General features: G+C 45.8%; 1 protein-coding gene and 1 non-coding gene across 2 annotated transcripts; one reads left to right on the plus strand and one right to left on the minus strand.

The window, feature by feature from the left end:
- The first annotated feature begins 5,864 nt into the window (after positions 1 to 5,864).
- Positions 5,865 to 17,219, plus strand: TEX28 (testis expressed 28). Its single transcript, XM_059679871.1, has 5 exons — positions 5,865 to 5,876; positions 6,101 to 6,113; positions 10,605 to 11,313; positions 15,138 to 15,273; positions 16,842 to 17,219. The coding sequence occupies exons 1-5, from the start codon at positions 5,865 to 5,867 to the stop codon at positions 17,196 to 17,198; spliced, it is 1,227 nt and encodes a 408-aa protein (XP_059535854.1). The 3' UTR covers positions 17,199 to 17,219.
- LOC132225330 (U6 spliceosomal RNA) lies at positions 14,940 to 15,046 on the minus strand. The gene has a single exon (XR_009450855.1). It is a non-coding gene; the product is annotated as a U6 spliceosomal RNA (small nuclear RNA).
- Positions 17,220 to 17,269: the final 50 nt, after the last annotated feature.

The following is a 17,269-nucleotide window of genomic DNA, read 5'->3' on the forward strand; positions in this document are numbered from 1 at the left end:
AGGAACTGAGGGGCTCTGAACATGCACATAACCATAGCCAACCCTGGGACAACACCCCACCCCCCACAGCCACCAGCCTCCACCTTGCTCCCATTTCAGCAGCATCTGGGCACATGCCCCTGTAAGAAAGGCACTGATATGCCTGACTTCAGAAAGGTGGAACCACTTCAGAAAAAGAAACCTTTGATTAAATAAAGCCAAAGTGCCTGGTGTTGTATGGGGACAGTTAAGTGGTTTCTGGGTAAGCAACTTACCTGGCATTGTCAAAGTACTTGCCAGTATATGCCATCCCACACGCAGTCCCCAGTCCTGGTCCATACCATCCGATTGCCACATCAACAAATGCCAGTCGCTGTAAGAGAAGGAACCAAATGAACCTCGGTGCACATGAAGGCCACAGGTATCAGGAAGTTGAGTATCAGGCCAACTTTTGGCACTGAGAACAGGCTGCTCCTCCGAATGTCCCCTCCCACCCTGTGGTGTGACTTCCTCTTCACTACACCCACATGCACCCCAAATCTCAGATCACAGACAGGGGAACCATAGGTATTCAACGCAACATGGCAAGGGCAACTGGAGCTTTGGGAAAATAGAGGGAAGCTTTGCCTCCACTTTGCAGGCTACATAGGGCGCAAGAGCAAAGCAGAAAACCTAAGCATGAACCTTGCCATTTCACAAGGCCTTTTATCCACACATGCACAAACGAAAATGTTCAACCTTTTTGGAGAATACGGGTTCTTAAGGCCCACTGAATTTACTCATCCTCCCACTGCCACCATCTCGGCCTAGTCACAAACTCCTCTCCCTTCCATCACTGCAGTGGCCTCCCTGCTCCTCCATAGCCATTCTCAACACAGCTGCCATGGGAGAGCCTGTTCATTACTCTCTGCCAAGAACCAAGTCTTTCTATCTTGTGCCAAGTAGAGCCCAAGGTCTTGCACTGGCCTGTCCACTTTGGCCCCCCTTCACCTCCTACTCTCCCTCCAACCACTCTGGGTGCTCTGGCCTCTTTGCTGCCCCTTGAACATCCCAGGCACATGCCTGCCTCAGGGTCTTAGCACTTGCTGCTCCCTCTTCCTCAAGTGCTCAGTGGGCCTGTGCCTAAATAGGTACATTGCTCACTCCCTCGCCCTTTCCAAAATTCTCAAATGTCAGCATCATGGCCGCCCTGGACCATCTCTTTCAACTAGCAAGCCCTACCCCTCCTGCACTTCCCTTGGATCCAGGATGCTCAGCCCCATCTGATATGCTAGCTATTTACAGGTTTGTTTGTCTGCTCCCTCGCTCCATTTAAATGACAGCTCCAACCAAACAGAAGTTAGTGCACTGTCACTACCGTGGATGGGTATTTGTTAGTCTCAGATCCCTCTCCTTTCTATTCCAACTCCTCTGCTCCTCTCAGGGCTCCTGACCTTCCCTAGGTTTCTCCACGTGCCCTTGTGACCCCAGAGACTCTCTCTCCGTTTTGCATCTCGAGCCTCACAGAACTGTCCCACTAAAGTCTCTCTAGCTTCATCCTTTTCTCCATGGCTCCTACCTTATTCCAGTAACAAGCTCTGCCTCCCAGTTGCCTTGCATGCCCTTGGGCCCAGCCTAGACTCTGCACTCAGACCAACTCTGCTTCTCCCTGGCTTTATTATTATTTGCTAATCCTCACCCGAGGATATTTTCCCACTGATTTTTAGGGAGAGTAGAAGACAGAGGGAAAGACAGAAACAAACATTGATGTGATTGCACCTGGTGCTCTACTAGCTGAGTTTTAAATGATTAGCTCAGACCCCGAATGGCGTGGCTCAGATGGTTAGAGCATTGTCCCATGCACCAACGGGTCTCATTTTGGGTTGATTCCCAGTCAGGGCACATACCCAAGATGTGGTTCAACCCCCTATCAGGAGGCAACATCTCTAGGATCAATGAAAAAAAAAACAAACCACACAAACATATCCTCGGGTGAAGATTAAAAACAAATAGACAGCTCAGGACACAGCAAACTTTCAGATAGCATCAAAGAGCTGCACAGAGCTATACATCCTTCTAAATCGATCTCGCTTATAACATTCCTTTTCTTTCCCATCACCCAATGTAATGAGGTACCTGACACTATACCTAATGTAATGAGAAAGTCCTCCATTAATGTCAAGTCAGATCTGCAGAGAAATGGAAGAGAAAGCTGACTGGCAGGGTAGGGTGTTCCTTAAATCCAATTCAATTTTCCTCAAGCTCAGCAAGTTGGACTCGCTATGTTGCCCACCTCTACCCACGTGTGACAGAGAATGAGAGCAGCATGACCCTGCCAAGGGGACCTTAGTGCTAGGTGGGGTGAGGAGGGGAACCACCAAAAGGAAGGGTGGCTACTTGCCACAAGTCATACCACACAGTCCTCCCTAGGACACCTTTTAGATCTTTATACGATGCTATGCTCCTAAATGTTCATGTCCCCCCAAAATACATTATGTTATGCCCAAGGTGATAGTATTAGGAAGTGTGTGGGGTCTATGGGTGGTGATTAGGTCACAAGAGCCGAACCTTCAAGAATGGGATTAGTGTCCTTATAAAGAGGCCCTAGAGAGGCCGCTTCTCCCATGTGAAAAGTCTGTGACCAGATAGAGGGCTCTCACCAGAATGCGACCATGATGGTGCCTTGATCTTGGACTTCCAGCCTCCAAAACTGTGAAAAATGAATTTCTATTGTTTATAAACCATCTGGTCTGTGGTATTTAGTTATAGCAGCCCGAATGGACTAAGATATACGGAAAAGGAAAAAGAACATAAAAAGATAAATAGAGCCCATTTCAGGTCTTGTTGCCACATGGTGGCTTTATTTTTATCTTTATATTTTGTTAATCCTCACCTGAGGATATTTTTTCCATTGATTTTTAGAGAGGAAGGGATGGAGAAAGGAGGAAAGAGACAAAGAGAGGGTAGGAGGGAGGGACGGAGAAAGAGAAACATCGATGTGAGACATATCGATTGGTTGCCTCCCACATGTGCGGCAACAAGGGTGGGGATTGAACCTGCAACCCAGGTACTCGCCCTAGACCGGGAATAGAATCAGTGTGTGAGCTAATACTCCAACCATTGAGAAACACCAGCTAGGGCTACATGGTGGCTTTAAAAGTGAGTTTAAGTGAGCATCTGAGTAGGCTCTGGGCTCCCATGCCTGCTTACCTTGCAAAGGATGAAGCGGTCATTGTTCGGGTTCTCTGGGTCCTCCTGTTTATACTTCATGATGTAGAAGAATAGCACAGACATGATTTCAGCAGCACTGCTGCATGATGTGGGGTGGCTGAAAGACAGACATGGCACAGGTCATTTCTCACAGGCAACTCACCAAGGATAGTGCATGAGGACACTTCTCAGCACAGTCTCCTCAGACCAGAAGCAGCAGTCATCATTCCTAGCCCTGGAAGAATCCAATCAAGGGAAAAGGAGGCAGGGGCACTGCCTCCCAAACTCAGTTTTTAAGGGTGCCTTCAAACCCAGTAACCACACAACCTGGTGACTCCATAAGCACTTGAACATTTGTTGAGTTGCTTGAATTTATCTGTGATATCATTAGCCAGAAATACCATGAAGCAGAAATAAACCCACACATATATGTGCAACTAATATTCAACAAGGGAACCAAGAATACTCAATGGAGAAAGGACAGTCTCTTCAATAAATGGTGCTGGGAAAATTGGATAATCACATGTAAAATAATAAAACTGGATCCCATATATTACAACACTCACAAAAATTAACTTAAAATGGATTAAGAGTTCAATGTAGTACCAAAAATCATTAAACTCCTAGGAGAAAACATAGAAAAAAGGCTCCTTGACATGAGTCTTGGTAATGATTTCTTGCATATGACACCTACAGCTCAAGCAACAAAATAAAAAATAAACAAGTGGGACTACACCAAACTAAAAAGCTTCTGCACAGCAACGGAAACCATCGACAAAATGAAATAAACAACCTACCACATGGGGAAAATATTTGCAAACCATATATCTGATAAGGGGTTAATATTCAAAATATATAAAGAATTCAGACAACTGAATAAAATAGAGACCAAGAAAAACAGAAAAAAAACAAAAGTTGGTTCTTTGAAAACATTGAAATTAACCTTTAGCTAGACTAAGTAAAAAAAAAAAATTACTAAATTATTAAATCAGATTTGAAATTACTAATTTAAGAAACGAAAAAAGGACATTACTACCAATTCTACAGAAAAAAAAAAGGACTATAAAAAGTACTGTGAATAGTTAGTTGTACATCAATAAATGGGCTAACTTAGAAAAAATTTCTAGAAACAGAAAACCTAAGATAGTCACAAAAAAATAGAAAGTCGGAATAAACCCATAACTAACAAAGAGATTGAATCAGTAGGCAAAAACTTCTGCCACAAACAAAAATTCAGGGCCTTTTTTTTTTTTGGTTTCAGAGGGAGGGAGGGGAAGAGGGGGAAAAGGGATGAAGGGGGGAGGGGAAAGAGAAACGCTGATGAACACGTGCCAACTGGGATCCAACGGACGCTTGCATGCGCGCGCATACGCACGCGCGCATACGCACGCGCGCACACGCTTGCATGCGCGCGCATACGCACGCACACGCATGCGTACGCACGCACACGCATGCATGCGTACGCACGCACACGCATGCATGCGTACGCACGCATACACGCACGCGCGCACACGCACAACGTGCGTATGTGCCCAGGCCGGGAATGAAACCTGCCCCCTCCTGTACCAACCGACTGAGCCACACCCGCCAGGGCTGGGCGTAATTTTTAAAGAAATCAATCCTCAAACTCTTGGGGGGGGGGGGGAGAACAACCGAAAAAACTGGCGGGAAACACTTCGAAACGCATTTTGAAGCCAGTATCGCCTTTACACTAAAACCAGACAAATACCACAAAACTGCTAACATCCCTTACTTAGGAATATGGATACAAAAAATCCTGAACAAAATACTAGACGACCAAATGGCTCCCTTTTAAGGTTTATTTCTTTACACTCCCATGCCCTGGGTTTCGGGACCCGGGTGACGACGCAACCACTTCCACAGAAAACCCCAGGCCTTCCCGTTCCAGCTCCAATCCTCGTTAACCCGATCCAATCCCCGGGAAGGCCCCCCCCCCCCCCCCCCCGCCACACTGCTTCCCTCCCCTCCCCCCTCCAGCCCCGCGGGGGTTCCCGGGGTGAGCGGCTAATGCCCGACATGTGGCTGGGCACTAAGTGAACCAGTGAGGCCACAGCCACGCTTAGTTGGCGCCTGAAACGGAAGCCAAACCCCAGTAGGCCCAAATCGGGCCTAATGGTTCACCTCATGACCGTTAGGCCTGCAGCCCGGAGCCGGAGCCACTTTGGCTTCGAAAAAGGCGCCTTACCCGATGCTCAAGGCACACGTGGTCCTGATGGAATGGATGCGCAGGCGATTGGCCAGGTCCCGAAGCACCTGAACAGTATCCGCGTCAGGTTTGTCTTCCTCCGGCACGGCAACGTTCGGCTCTGCCTCAGCCATGGTTGCTACCCAGACAGAGTCTGAGGAGAAAATGGCGTCGAGTGGACGCTTCAGGCTTTTATAGGCCTCTGTACCGGCTCCCTCTGGGAAGAACCTTCCGCGCGCGCGTGGATCCCTCCGCGCGCCCCAATTAAGTGGATTTTGGACATTTTTCATTCGCATATATATTTCATTTGCATATATGATATTTTCCAAAATCAGTTAATTTCTTTATAGCTTCCCTCGTGTTATTAATTCAAAGAGGACTGCCTCTGTACGCGAATTCAGGGTCTACTTTTACGGTTGTACAGGGGTCCAGGATCTACTTTTGAGTTATGAAGGTCTGGAACTGCATACTTTGTTTGGTAGGCGACAAGATGGCGGAAATAGTAAAGTAGTTCTCGATTCACACACTTTAAAAACAGTTACAATGCTGAAGTTTGTTTTCCACATTTTATCACACTATTAAAAGAGTACGCCGTCATTTTACAATTTTGGGGTACACCCTCCTTGCACCCAATAGCAGTCCGGTTCCTAGGTCGACTTCTCAGCACAGGAGGTAGGCTGAGGGTTCCGAGGCAGCAGGTGTCTCTGTGCTGACCTTTCTTTCCAGAATCTTCGGTATGGTACGACCCGTGTGAGAGTTTAGGTGGCATTAGCCTAACGCTGGCCAGCAACTTTCCCAGGGAGCCTGACTTGAGGGGGCTCCCGTTGACTTTCTGTATGAAGGTCCCCATCTGTATGAAGGTCACACTGTGTCTCGGAGACCTCATGTCTCTCAGATTTTGAGACGGGCTACCAAGACCCAGCCTTGCTCCCAGCCGCACCATGTCCACAACATTATACCCAACGTTGAACCACTGGAAAGCATCTTGAAAACTGCCGAGCTCCGGAGAGCGCCATTGTCCCGGAACGCGGCTAGATCGCAAGCCGATTACGTTCTTGTTCGGTTAAAGGGCATTGCCATTTTTCATCGATACCTCTGACTGCTCGAGAAAAACCCTGCTCCTATGTGTGATCCTACTTACAAAAAAACACGAGTGCTGCCAAAACCGGTTAGGCTCAGTGGATAGAGCGTCGGCCTGCGGACTGAGGGGTCCCGGGTTCGATTCCAGTCAAGGGCATGTACCTGGGTTGCAGGCACATCCCCAGTAGGAGATGTGCAGGAGGCAGCTGGTCGATGTTTCTCTCTCATCGATGTTTCTAACTCTCTTTCTCTCTCCTTTCCTCTCTGTAAAAAATCAATAAAATATATTAAAAAAAAACAACAAAAAAAAACACGAGTGCTCATTTCCTCACATCATCCACACAGGCTATTGTTAGCCTTTTTAATGTGTGACATTCTGATGGATGAGAAAATCATACTTAGCAAATGCTTTGGTTAACGTTTGCCCAAGATCCTTGCAGTTAGATTATTGCTGTTTGTGTGTGTATTACCGTCCGTGATCTATCGTTTCCAAATTGTCTATTGCTATCCCTTATTGTTTTTACATTGGATTCTTTCTCTTTAGCTTCCTAATTTGTAAGACTTCTTTGCTATATCTATTAGAGATATAGCAAATCTATTAGAGATATAGCAAATCTTTTTTCCCCTTCAATCTGTTGCTTTTTTTAAAAAATGTTGAGATACTTTATTTTTAAGAAGAAGCAAGTGTTTGAACCAAAATCTAACTTTATGCTTTTTTTTTTCTCCTCATAAGAATGTTTTAAAACACTTTTATGCAGTAAAATATGTAAATCTTTTGCTTCGTGGCATTTTGATTTGAGTCATTTACAAAGATCTTTTCTACACAAAGATTATAAAAATATTCCTACCATGTCCTCCTAACACTTTTACAGTTTCATTTTTATGCTTAATTCTTTATTCTGTCCCAACTTTACACTAGAGGCCCGATACACGAAATTCGTGCAAGGGTGTTGGGCCTTGCCGCTGCCGCCACTGCCGGCGGCACCACCACCGCAGTGGCCACCTCTGCCTTGGCCCCCACCTGCCCCGGCTTTGTCCAGAAGGAAGGACATCCAGTCTAATTAGCATATTACGCTTTTATTATTATAGATATGATTATCAGGAAACACTCTAATTTTTTTCAAAAAGCCAATTGTCTCAAGACCATATTTATTATTCTTTTGCAAAAATTTCTTAGCTTTTTTTTGCACTTTTTCTTCCAAATAAATTTTGAAATCAACTATTTTTAAGATCCATAAGAAATTCCCATTGTTTTTTAAAAATATATTTTTATTGATTTTAGAGAGGAAGGGAGAAGGAGAGAGAGATAGAAACATCAACGGTGAGGGAGAATCATTGATCGGCTGCCTTCTGCACACCCCACACTGGGGATCAAACCCACAACCCGGGCATGTGCCCTGACTGGGAATCAAACCGTGATCTCCTGGTTCATAGGTTGATACTCAACCACTGAGCCACGCTGGCTGGGCCCATTGCGTTTTTAATTGGGATTTTGTTAAATTTATAGGTCAATATGTAGAGGGCTAACGTATTTATGGTTTTGAGTCTCCTCCTCAAGTACATGGTATATAGCAGTGATGGCGAACCTTTTGAGCTCGGCGTGTCAGCATTTTGAAAAACCCTAACTTCTCTGGTGCCGTGTCACCTCTAGAAATTTTTTGATATTTTCAACCATAGTAAAACAAAGACTTATATTTTTGATATTTATTTTATATATTTAAATGCCATTTAACAAAGAAAAATCAACCAAAAAAATGAGTTCGCGTATCACCTTTGACACGCGTGTCATAGGTTCGACATCACTGGTATATAGTCATTGATAATCACATCTTACTGACATCCTATTTTATATTTTCAGTTTAACAAAAGATCTTTCTTTTTCTTCCTCCTTTCCTTCATTTTTTTTTTTTTGGAGTAATCAGGTTCCATTGTATGTCTCCCTTTGGTTATTTGGATGTTACATACCTGGCTTTTCCTGAGTGGTTACCTTTAAATTGTTTTTGTTTTTTGTTTTTGTTCTTTTCTTTTGGTTACCTTTAAATTATTTTTTTTTTTAAAGAAAGAGTGGAAGGGAGGAAGGAGAGAGAGACATCCGGCATGTGTCCTGACTAGGGGCCTAGGAACAAACTTGTAAGGTACGTGCCCTTGACCAGGAATTGAGACAGACCCTTCTCTGCATGGGCTGATGCTCTACCACTGAGCACACAGGCCAGAGCACCTTTAATTTTTTTCGCCAACATTTTTCTCTCAATTTTGAGTTTGATGTGATGTCTATAAAATTCCCCAAAAGAACAAGTCATTAGCAAACTTTAATTTTCCCTGTTTCCTATTTCCTTTTACCAATGGTATATACAAATATAGTTTAAAGCCGGGCTCAGCGAATTTTTAAAAGTATATATATTTTGACTGTTGACAGTATTACAGATGTCCCCCATGCCTCTCTCAAGCAAACTTTTGAGAGGCCCCAGAGTGGTAGGCTCTTTCTCTCTTTCCTCGCCATGTGACTAATTCATTTGTGTCACAATATAATTTTCCATCCTGAACTATGAGCTCTATGACAAGCATGTCAAACTCAAAGGCTAACATGGGACAAATAAGCAAGGTTTAAGTTTAGGTGGACCACAAAAAACCCCCAAAAGCTTCAATTTTCATAGACGCAGGTTTATTTCGATAGAGACACGCTGAATACAAAGGGCTGAAATAAATGAGTCATCATTCAAATAAAGTAATAGAACATTTTAATAAAAAATAATATTTGCCCTGACTGGTTTGGCTCAGTGGATAGAGCTTCGGCTTGTGGATTGAAGGGTCCCGGGTTCGATTCCAGTCAAGGGCATGTACCTGGGTTGCAGGCACATCTCCAGTGGGAGGTGTGCAGGAGGCAGCTGATCGATGTTTCTCTCTAATCGATGTTTCTGACTCTCTCTCCCTCTCCCTTCCACTCTGTAAAAAATCAATAAAATGTATTTAAAAAAAATAAAAATAGAAAAATTAATATTTTTTCTTGAATGTTAACTTACCAGACACTGAATAACTGCACAAATTAATAAGCGTCACATAAATAAACCTATTTTTCTTGTTCTCCGAAAGCGAAATTATTTCCTGTTGTGCACACCAGACAAGTCAGTCCAAGACTAATGATGTGGCCATCGGCTGCTAAAATATTCACTGTTAGTATTAGTGGAGAGAAATGGTGCACCTGTAGGTAAGGTGCATGAGGGAAATGATGCAACACGATTATAGTAATCAGTCATTAGTGAACGTTGTAGTTCGTTATTAATAATTATGTAAAAGGATATTGTAAAAATTAAGTTATGAAATTTTTATTAAAATTTTTCTTACATACCGTTACATTGGCTGGGCCACATAAATATTCGTTGTGGGCTGCATGCGGCCCGTGGGCCGCGAGTTTGACATGCTTGCTCTATGAGAACAAGAATTGTATCTGGCTTCTGTAACACACAGTAGACAATTAGGAAGTATGTGTTGAATGAAAGACTGGATAAAGGAACAAACCTGCTAAGTTGCAAAGCTCTCTGACTATTCTTTTTGTTGTTAATCCTCACCTGAGGATATTTTTTTCCATTGATTTTTTTTTTTAGAGAGAATGGAAGGGAGGGGGAGAGACAGAGAAAGAAACATCAATTGGTTGCCTCTTGCACTCGCCCTGACTAGGGCTGGGGACCGAGCCTGCAACCAAGCTATGTGCACTTGACTGGACTTGAACCCGAGACCCTTCAGTCCACAGTAGCAATACAGCAAGAAATATGGCTTAATGGGAATGAGTTTACTCCCTACTTTACAAGAACAGTTTTTAATAAAATGAGATGCACAGTTGATAATTCTTGGAAGAGAGGAAGCCCAAGAACAGAAGGGGTGTGTGTGGAGGGGGTACTCTAGCCATCTGGGGTCGTTGTGAGGTACACCCATAAAGCAAGAAGTCGGGTGCTGTAAAGGAGGGGAGAGGGGTCTGGAAGATGAAATTAACTTCTCCGGTCTGTGCTGGGCCCATTTCAAATGCATAAATCTTAACACACATAAGTATCTCTGCATACGTGTAAGTATTTTTATAGAGTGAGGCAATCGTGTGTTCAATTCTCCTACTATTTGGCAGCTTACGGAGTACCTGATTTTTTTATTTGTTTCACAGTGCAGGGGGAATACATCAAGAGCCCAACCCTTCCCTCCGACATTCGCTCGTGCAGATCACTGTCACCCAGCAAGGAGGGCTTCAGCGACCACTCCAGCCAGCTGCATGGTGAGATGGCCCGGAACTTGCAGAAGAGCATCAAGCACCGCACCCTCTACCTCTTAGAGCAGCTGAAGGTGGAGAAGGCCAGCCGGGACCAGAACACTGTGAGCTACCTCAAGCTGGTGTCCAAAGCCGACCAGAGCCAGGCCCTGCACATCCGCCAGGCCTTCGAGAAGGTGAACCAGCGGGCCTCTGCCACCATCGCCCAGATAGAGCGAAGGCTCCATCAGTGTCGCCAGCAGCTGCAAGAGCTGGAGAAGGGCTGCGAGCCCGAGGACTCAGTGGCAAAGGAGGAGAGCAGCTCGGACAATGGCTGGCAGCCCTGGGAGAAGGCCCCGTTTTTAGAGGCTCCCAAGCCAGGTGGGAAAGACGGTTTAGCCACCAACCTGTCTGACAGGCCCTTCCCACTGGAGCGTCAATTGCGGGCCTCACTGCAGGCGACGTCATCAGAGTCGCAGGCAAACTTGCTATTGCAGAAGGTGAAGGAAGAGCTCAAAGAAGCCCAGAAAGCCCACCTTGGCCTCCAGGTGTCCTTTCAGGGCCTGAAGGAGATGTATCTCACAGACCTGCAGCTGTCGCTGGAGTGCCTTCAGGAGGAGAAATGCAGGTGAGGTGGAGCCCCTTCAGCCACCTTGGCTCTGGGGACAGCCCCCAGGACTGTCTGCAGGAGGCTGAAAGGGAGCCGAGGAGGGGGGTGGAGCAGCTCAGTGGTTCCTTTGGTGCCCGGGCCCCCGCGGTGAAGAGGCCTCATCCCCTGTCCACAGTTGCACACCAGCTTGGCCCTCTGCTGACCAATGAGACTCCAGCTCTAGGCCCCACTGGGCGGTCCTGCAGCTGCGGTTCTAGCTGGAATGGCAGGAGATAGCCAAAGTGGCGGTGAGCCCAGCAGATGCCCATCAGTTAGGGAGGCGCTTTGCCATCCTGTCTGCTGGCATGGTGTGGAGGCAGGACTGGATCCCCTCACTTGTGCTCATGGCTGAGCTCGGGCACAATGTCACGTCCAGGACATTTATTCTGAAAAATGACTGCCTTCTAGGGAATGCCATCTCCCCACTGTGAGGTGGGTTGATTTTCTTTTCTTTTTCTTTTTAAAATATATTTTTACTGATTTCAGAGAGAGGGAGAGCTAGAAACATCAATGATGAGAGAGTAGCATCGACCGGTTGCCTCCTGCATACCTCACACTGGGGATCGAACCTGCCACCCAGGCATATGCCCTGACAGGGAAATCAAACCGTGACCTCCTGGTTCACAGGTCGATGCCTAACCACTGAGCAACACTGGCCAGGCAATACTATTGACATTTTGGACCAGCTGATTCTGTGCTGTGGGTGCTGTGCTATGCATCGGAGGATGTTGAGCAGTGTCCTCACCCTGGAGGAGTTTCCTACAACTGTCATAACCCATTACTCCAAACTTGGTGGCCTCAAACAACAGAAATGTATTCTGTCCCAGTTATGGAGGTCAGGAGTCTGGAATCAGCTTTACTTGGCTGAAGTCAGGGTGTCAGCAGGGCCACGCTCCCTCTGGAGGCTGTAGGTGAGAATCCATTCCTGGCCTCTTCCAACTTTGGGTGGCTGCTGGGCTCCTTTGCTTGTGGCCACATCACTTCAGTCTTCGAGGCCAGCATCCTTCACATCTCTCTCTGTTCTGTCTTCACACGGCCTCCTTCACTTGTGTGTACAAGCGCCCTCTGTCTCTCTCTCATAGGATGTGCGTGATTGCAATTAGGGTCCACATATGCTCAGGAGGAGCTCCTCCACTCTGCCGTATTCCCCAGCCATAGCCCTACTGCTTGAGCCCCGCCCCCCCCATCTGTTTCTCTATCTTAGATTTCTCATCCAGGCTGCAGGCCACTGGGTGCTAACTCAATTTGCCCAAAAGCCAATCCTTAGGTATAGTCAGAAGTATACTAGTAATATTTTGGTCCTAGCTGGTTTGGCTCAGTGGATAGAGTATCAGCCTGAGGACTGAAGTGTCCCGGGTTCCATTCTGGTTAAGGGCACATGTCCGGGTTGTGGGCTCCATCCCCCATAGGGGACGTGCAGGAGGCAGCTGATCCGTGATTCTGTCTCATCATTGATGTTTCTATCTCTCTCTCCCTCTGCCTTCCTCTCTGAAATCAATACAAATATATATATTTTTAAAAAGAGTATAATCTTTCATAGCAACAATACTGTTTAGGATCATTTGTATTGGAGAGGGTGACCTTATCAGCTTTGGAAGGTTTAGGGGGCATTTTGGTTGACCTGTCATCATTCTGTCTTCATAAGAGCATTTTTTCAGAGTGCTCCATTTGCCTCTGTGACCGTAGGAGCTGGATGGAGAGGGGTCCTTGACTAAAAGAGGGACAGTGAGAGGAGGCACTGCTGCCAGAGGGTAAGGAGGCTGGGGGCCAGGGAAGGAGAGACTGAGAGAATATCCTTATGAATAAACATCTTCTTATTCACTAAATTATTCAAGAATACATTCAAGAATATATTAATACATTCTTAGAAATACATTAATGAAGAATCTATTCATTGGCTTCATTCATATTCATGGAGAATATATTCATGAAAGTATACTTGAATATAGTTAATATCTGAAATGTTCTTGTGGCTGGATCTTTCATGGTAATGGAAAGATAATCATGGGGTTTCTACTTCGAGGGTGGACACCCTGCCTCTCCCCCTCTCTGTGGGCAGTAGCCTCAGCCATGTTGTCAGCCCACTCTCTTCCCAACAGGAAGCAGGGCAGAGACTAATGGAATGTTCCTTGAAACACTGCGATGAATCAGCTCTTGATGAATTGACTTTCAACAAATGAGTGTTCAGCTTATTAGCTCCCTGGGGGACGTCTACATGTAGGTGTCAGTGAAGTTCTCAAAATAGGACCAAATTACCTCCTTGCTTCACATTCCCTGTCCCTACGACAGCACCATTGGTTATGTCCTTCTGCACGTCAGAATCAGGGCCATCAGCCTGGTCCTTCATTGCCATTGACTCCAGCATTCTGTGGTACCTTTCCTCTTCTCCAGTGTCACTGCCCCTGGCTTGGGTCAAGCCTTCCTTGGCTCTTCCCTAAAAGAAAGTTCTAGAAGCCACCTGTCCTTCCTGTTGCCCAAATGAGGAACCTCAAAGATTTTTTAAATTATGAAACATTCCAAACCCAGGCGAAATGTTGAGAATAACATGATCGACCCTGTATACCTACCCCTGAGCGTTCTGAAATCTTCACATTTAGCATTTTTGCTTCAAATCTTATATATATATATATATATATATATATATATATATATATATATTTAAATATTTTTATTGATTTCAAAGAGGAAGGGAGAGGGAGAGAGAGATAGAAACATCAACAATGAGAGAGAATCATTGATCAGCTGCCTCCTGAACGTCCCACACTGGGGATTGAGCTTACAACCCAGGCATGTGCCCTGACCGGGAATTGAACCATGATCTTCTGGTTCATAGGTCAGTGTTCAACCACTGAGTCACATCTGCCTGGCTTGTTTATATTTTTTAATGATCCACTGAGATATAGTTTACATGCCATAAAATGCAGTTTTAACTGTACATTTTTATGATGTTTAGTAAATTTACTGAATTGTGCAACCATGACCACAATCCTATATTTGTTATTTGCTTTAATAATTGTTTTATTGAGATATAATTCACATACCATAAAATTCATCCATTTAAAGCATACAATTCAGTAGTCTTTAGTATGTTCACAGAGTTGTGCAACCATCACCACTATCTCATTACAGACCATAACATTGTCATCACCCCAAAGAGAAACCCCACCCCCATTAGTAGTCACTTCCCACCTTCCCCTTCTCCAGCCCCGGCAACCACTATTCTGTTTTCATTTTTTCTGGATTGGTCTATTCTGGACATTTCATAGAAATAGAAGCACACACTATGTGGTCTTTTGTGGCTGCTCCATCTCTATAATCCACAGATTTTAACGGAATAACTACTGCATGCCAAACACTGGTGCCGGGAATACATATGGAATTTAATAGCATACGGGGGTAATTTAGATCTTGATTTCTACAACTTCTAGTCTATCTCTATTTTGGTAAAGCTGTTACAAAAGGGGAATGGTATATAGGAGGTACATGACTGTCAGTGTGGGCGTGGCTGAGGCGCAGACCTGGAAGAGTAGGCTGGCTTTGACTGGAGCTGAGGGCCAGAGGAGGAAGGCAGGTCCTGAACCCACGTCTAGTCTTTTATTTATATTTTTAATATGGAACGCTGCATGAATTTGCGTGTCATCCTTGTGCAGGGGCCATGCTAACCTTCTCTGTATTGTCCCAATTTTAGTATATGTGCTGCCGAAGCGAGCACCCAAGTCTAGCCTTGATGTAGGACCACTCGCTGCCAGCACAAGCTCTGGGCCGGGTACTCAGAGAGAATTATTTTCTCTTTTGCTCCCAAGACAAACGCTGATGGCAGAATTGGTGAATGAGCACCTGCAGCGGCACCTGGATGAAATTTACTGTCTCAAACAGAATCTGGCCTACGCTGAAGAGAAAATGGCCTATGTTTCCTATGAGAAAGCCAAGGAAATATGGGTGAGTTCCTCACGGGGGAGCTTTTTGAGAGAAAGCCAGTGAGATGGATGTAGGGATGAGAGAAGCCAAGGATGAGCCAATCCGTTCTGGTAACCTCCAAATCAAGGAAGGAGACAGATATTCAAGCTGTACCCCCATTGAGGGTTCATTGGCAACTCCCACATTTGTTTTAGAGCTGGCGGTGGCCAATCTTTATGTTCATGCTGCACTTCCCCTCTCCCCCCACCTTAGCTGATCTGGGAACTTGGGCACTGCAGTTCTCACACTTGAGCCCAGAACCACCTGCAGAGGGGGCTGATGAGTACCCAGGAGCTGCTGGGGGTGTAGGGAACACCAGCTGGGAACCCCTGCTTTTGACCCTGGAGCGGCAAGTGTGGGTGGCGGATCTCCCTCTCCTGTGACAGATAGCCTCACTCTCTTCCACACCCTCAGACCTTACACCTGACCTGGCTTAGCTCTCTCATGGCCAGGCTCTCAGTCTCAGACCAGGCTGGATGAGTGCCAAGTCAGATGAGACCTTTGCTGTTACTGGGAGATATGGACCCTCCCAGACAGGGCCCTCAGCGTGTAGGTGCTCTAGGCCAGTGGCCGGCAAACTCATTAGTCAACAGAGCTAAATATCAACAGTACAACGATTGAAATTTCTTTTGAGAGCCAAATTTTTTAAACTTAAACTATATAGGTAGGTACATTGTTATTAACTTAATTAATAATTTTGGATTGAGTACTTAGTATTAACAACATGAGTTCAATACAGTAATATATTTATGGAATGCCTATTATGTGTCTAAGGCTGGAGATAACATGACATCCTTCTGGAACTTACATTCTAGTGAGGAAGATCAACTTTAAATAAATAAATAGTCACATCAAATAATTGCAGTTGTCATGAGTGCTAAGGAAGGAAATAAACAGTAAGCGAGAGAAGTTATTTAGCAAGGTTAGGCATTAAACCCCTCCAAGCAGCTAAGTTTTATTTTATAATAACAAAGCCACCAACACAAAATAATTACAATTCTTAAATTGATGACAAAAATACCTGTAGGATTTGCAGCTGGTTGGAAAAATACAGGTAACTTTATGCTTTGAGTAGGTACTTTTGTCACCCACGCGCGATTTGCAGAGGCGACTAGCACTAACCACTGCACATCAGACAGCTGACTGACTGGCTCACTCAACTCCTGCATGAATCGTGAGCGCCTCCCCCGCGCTGCGTATGGCGCGGCCCACCTGCACCGCGTCTCCCATCACCCGACCCACCGACACCCCCCACTTCCGAACTACTTCTTCAAAATAGACTCGCCCAGGCCGAAAACTGACTTCAGCGCATGGGCCACGAAGTTTCAATCGCACTGTACATGCACGCCCGCACGTGGTATTTTGTGGAAGAGCCACACTCAAGGGGCCAAAGAGCCGCATGTGGCTCGCAAGCTGCGGTTTGCCGACCACTGCTCTAGGCTCTCGTCTTCCCTCCTAAATCTTCAGCTCACCACTTGCTGTGCAACCCTTAGGCACTCAGGTAAATGACCGCACCTTCCTTCTGACCGCTGTGTTTTTATCACCTGCAGAACGTCATGGAGACTTTTAAGAGTCGTATAGCCAAGCTGGAAACTCTACAGCAAGTGACTCAACCAAATATGACAGAGAACCTCAGGAACTGTCCCCAGAAGCTTGTGTTCCAATTTCTGAACCTGCTCCTCACGCTGGCCACCATCTTCCTGGTCTTCATCTCTACTGTGTGCACCTTTCCCTTGACACAGTTGAATTCACGCCTGCGCATGTGCAGCGTGATGGTGCTGATCGGCGTTGGGGCCCTGGCCTGGCAGAAGTGGCATGCCATTTCTGCCACGGACTGGCAGGCCTGGGTCGCCTCCAGATGGAGACTGTATTCCAAGGACGCCAAACCTCTACCAGGCGGGCCTTAATGGGCCTGCGTGGGCCAGCTCCTCTCTTTTCCAGGTGTCAGGGCAGCCAGCCAGCCCTCCCCAGGAGGCCA

The sequence above is a fragment of the Myotis daubentonii genome, chromosome X (genome assembly GCF_963259705.1).
Source record: "Myotis daubentonii chromosome X, mMyoDau2.1, whole genome shotgun sequence".
Classification (NCBI taxonomy): Eukaryota; Metazoa; Chordata; class Mammalia; order Chiroptera; family Vespertilionidae; genus Myotis; species Myotis daubentonii.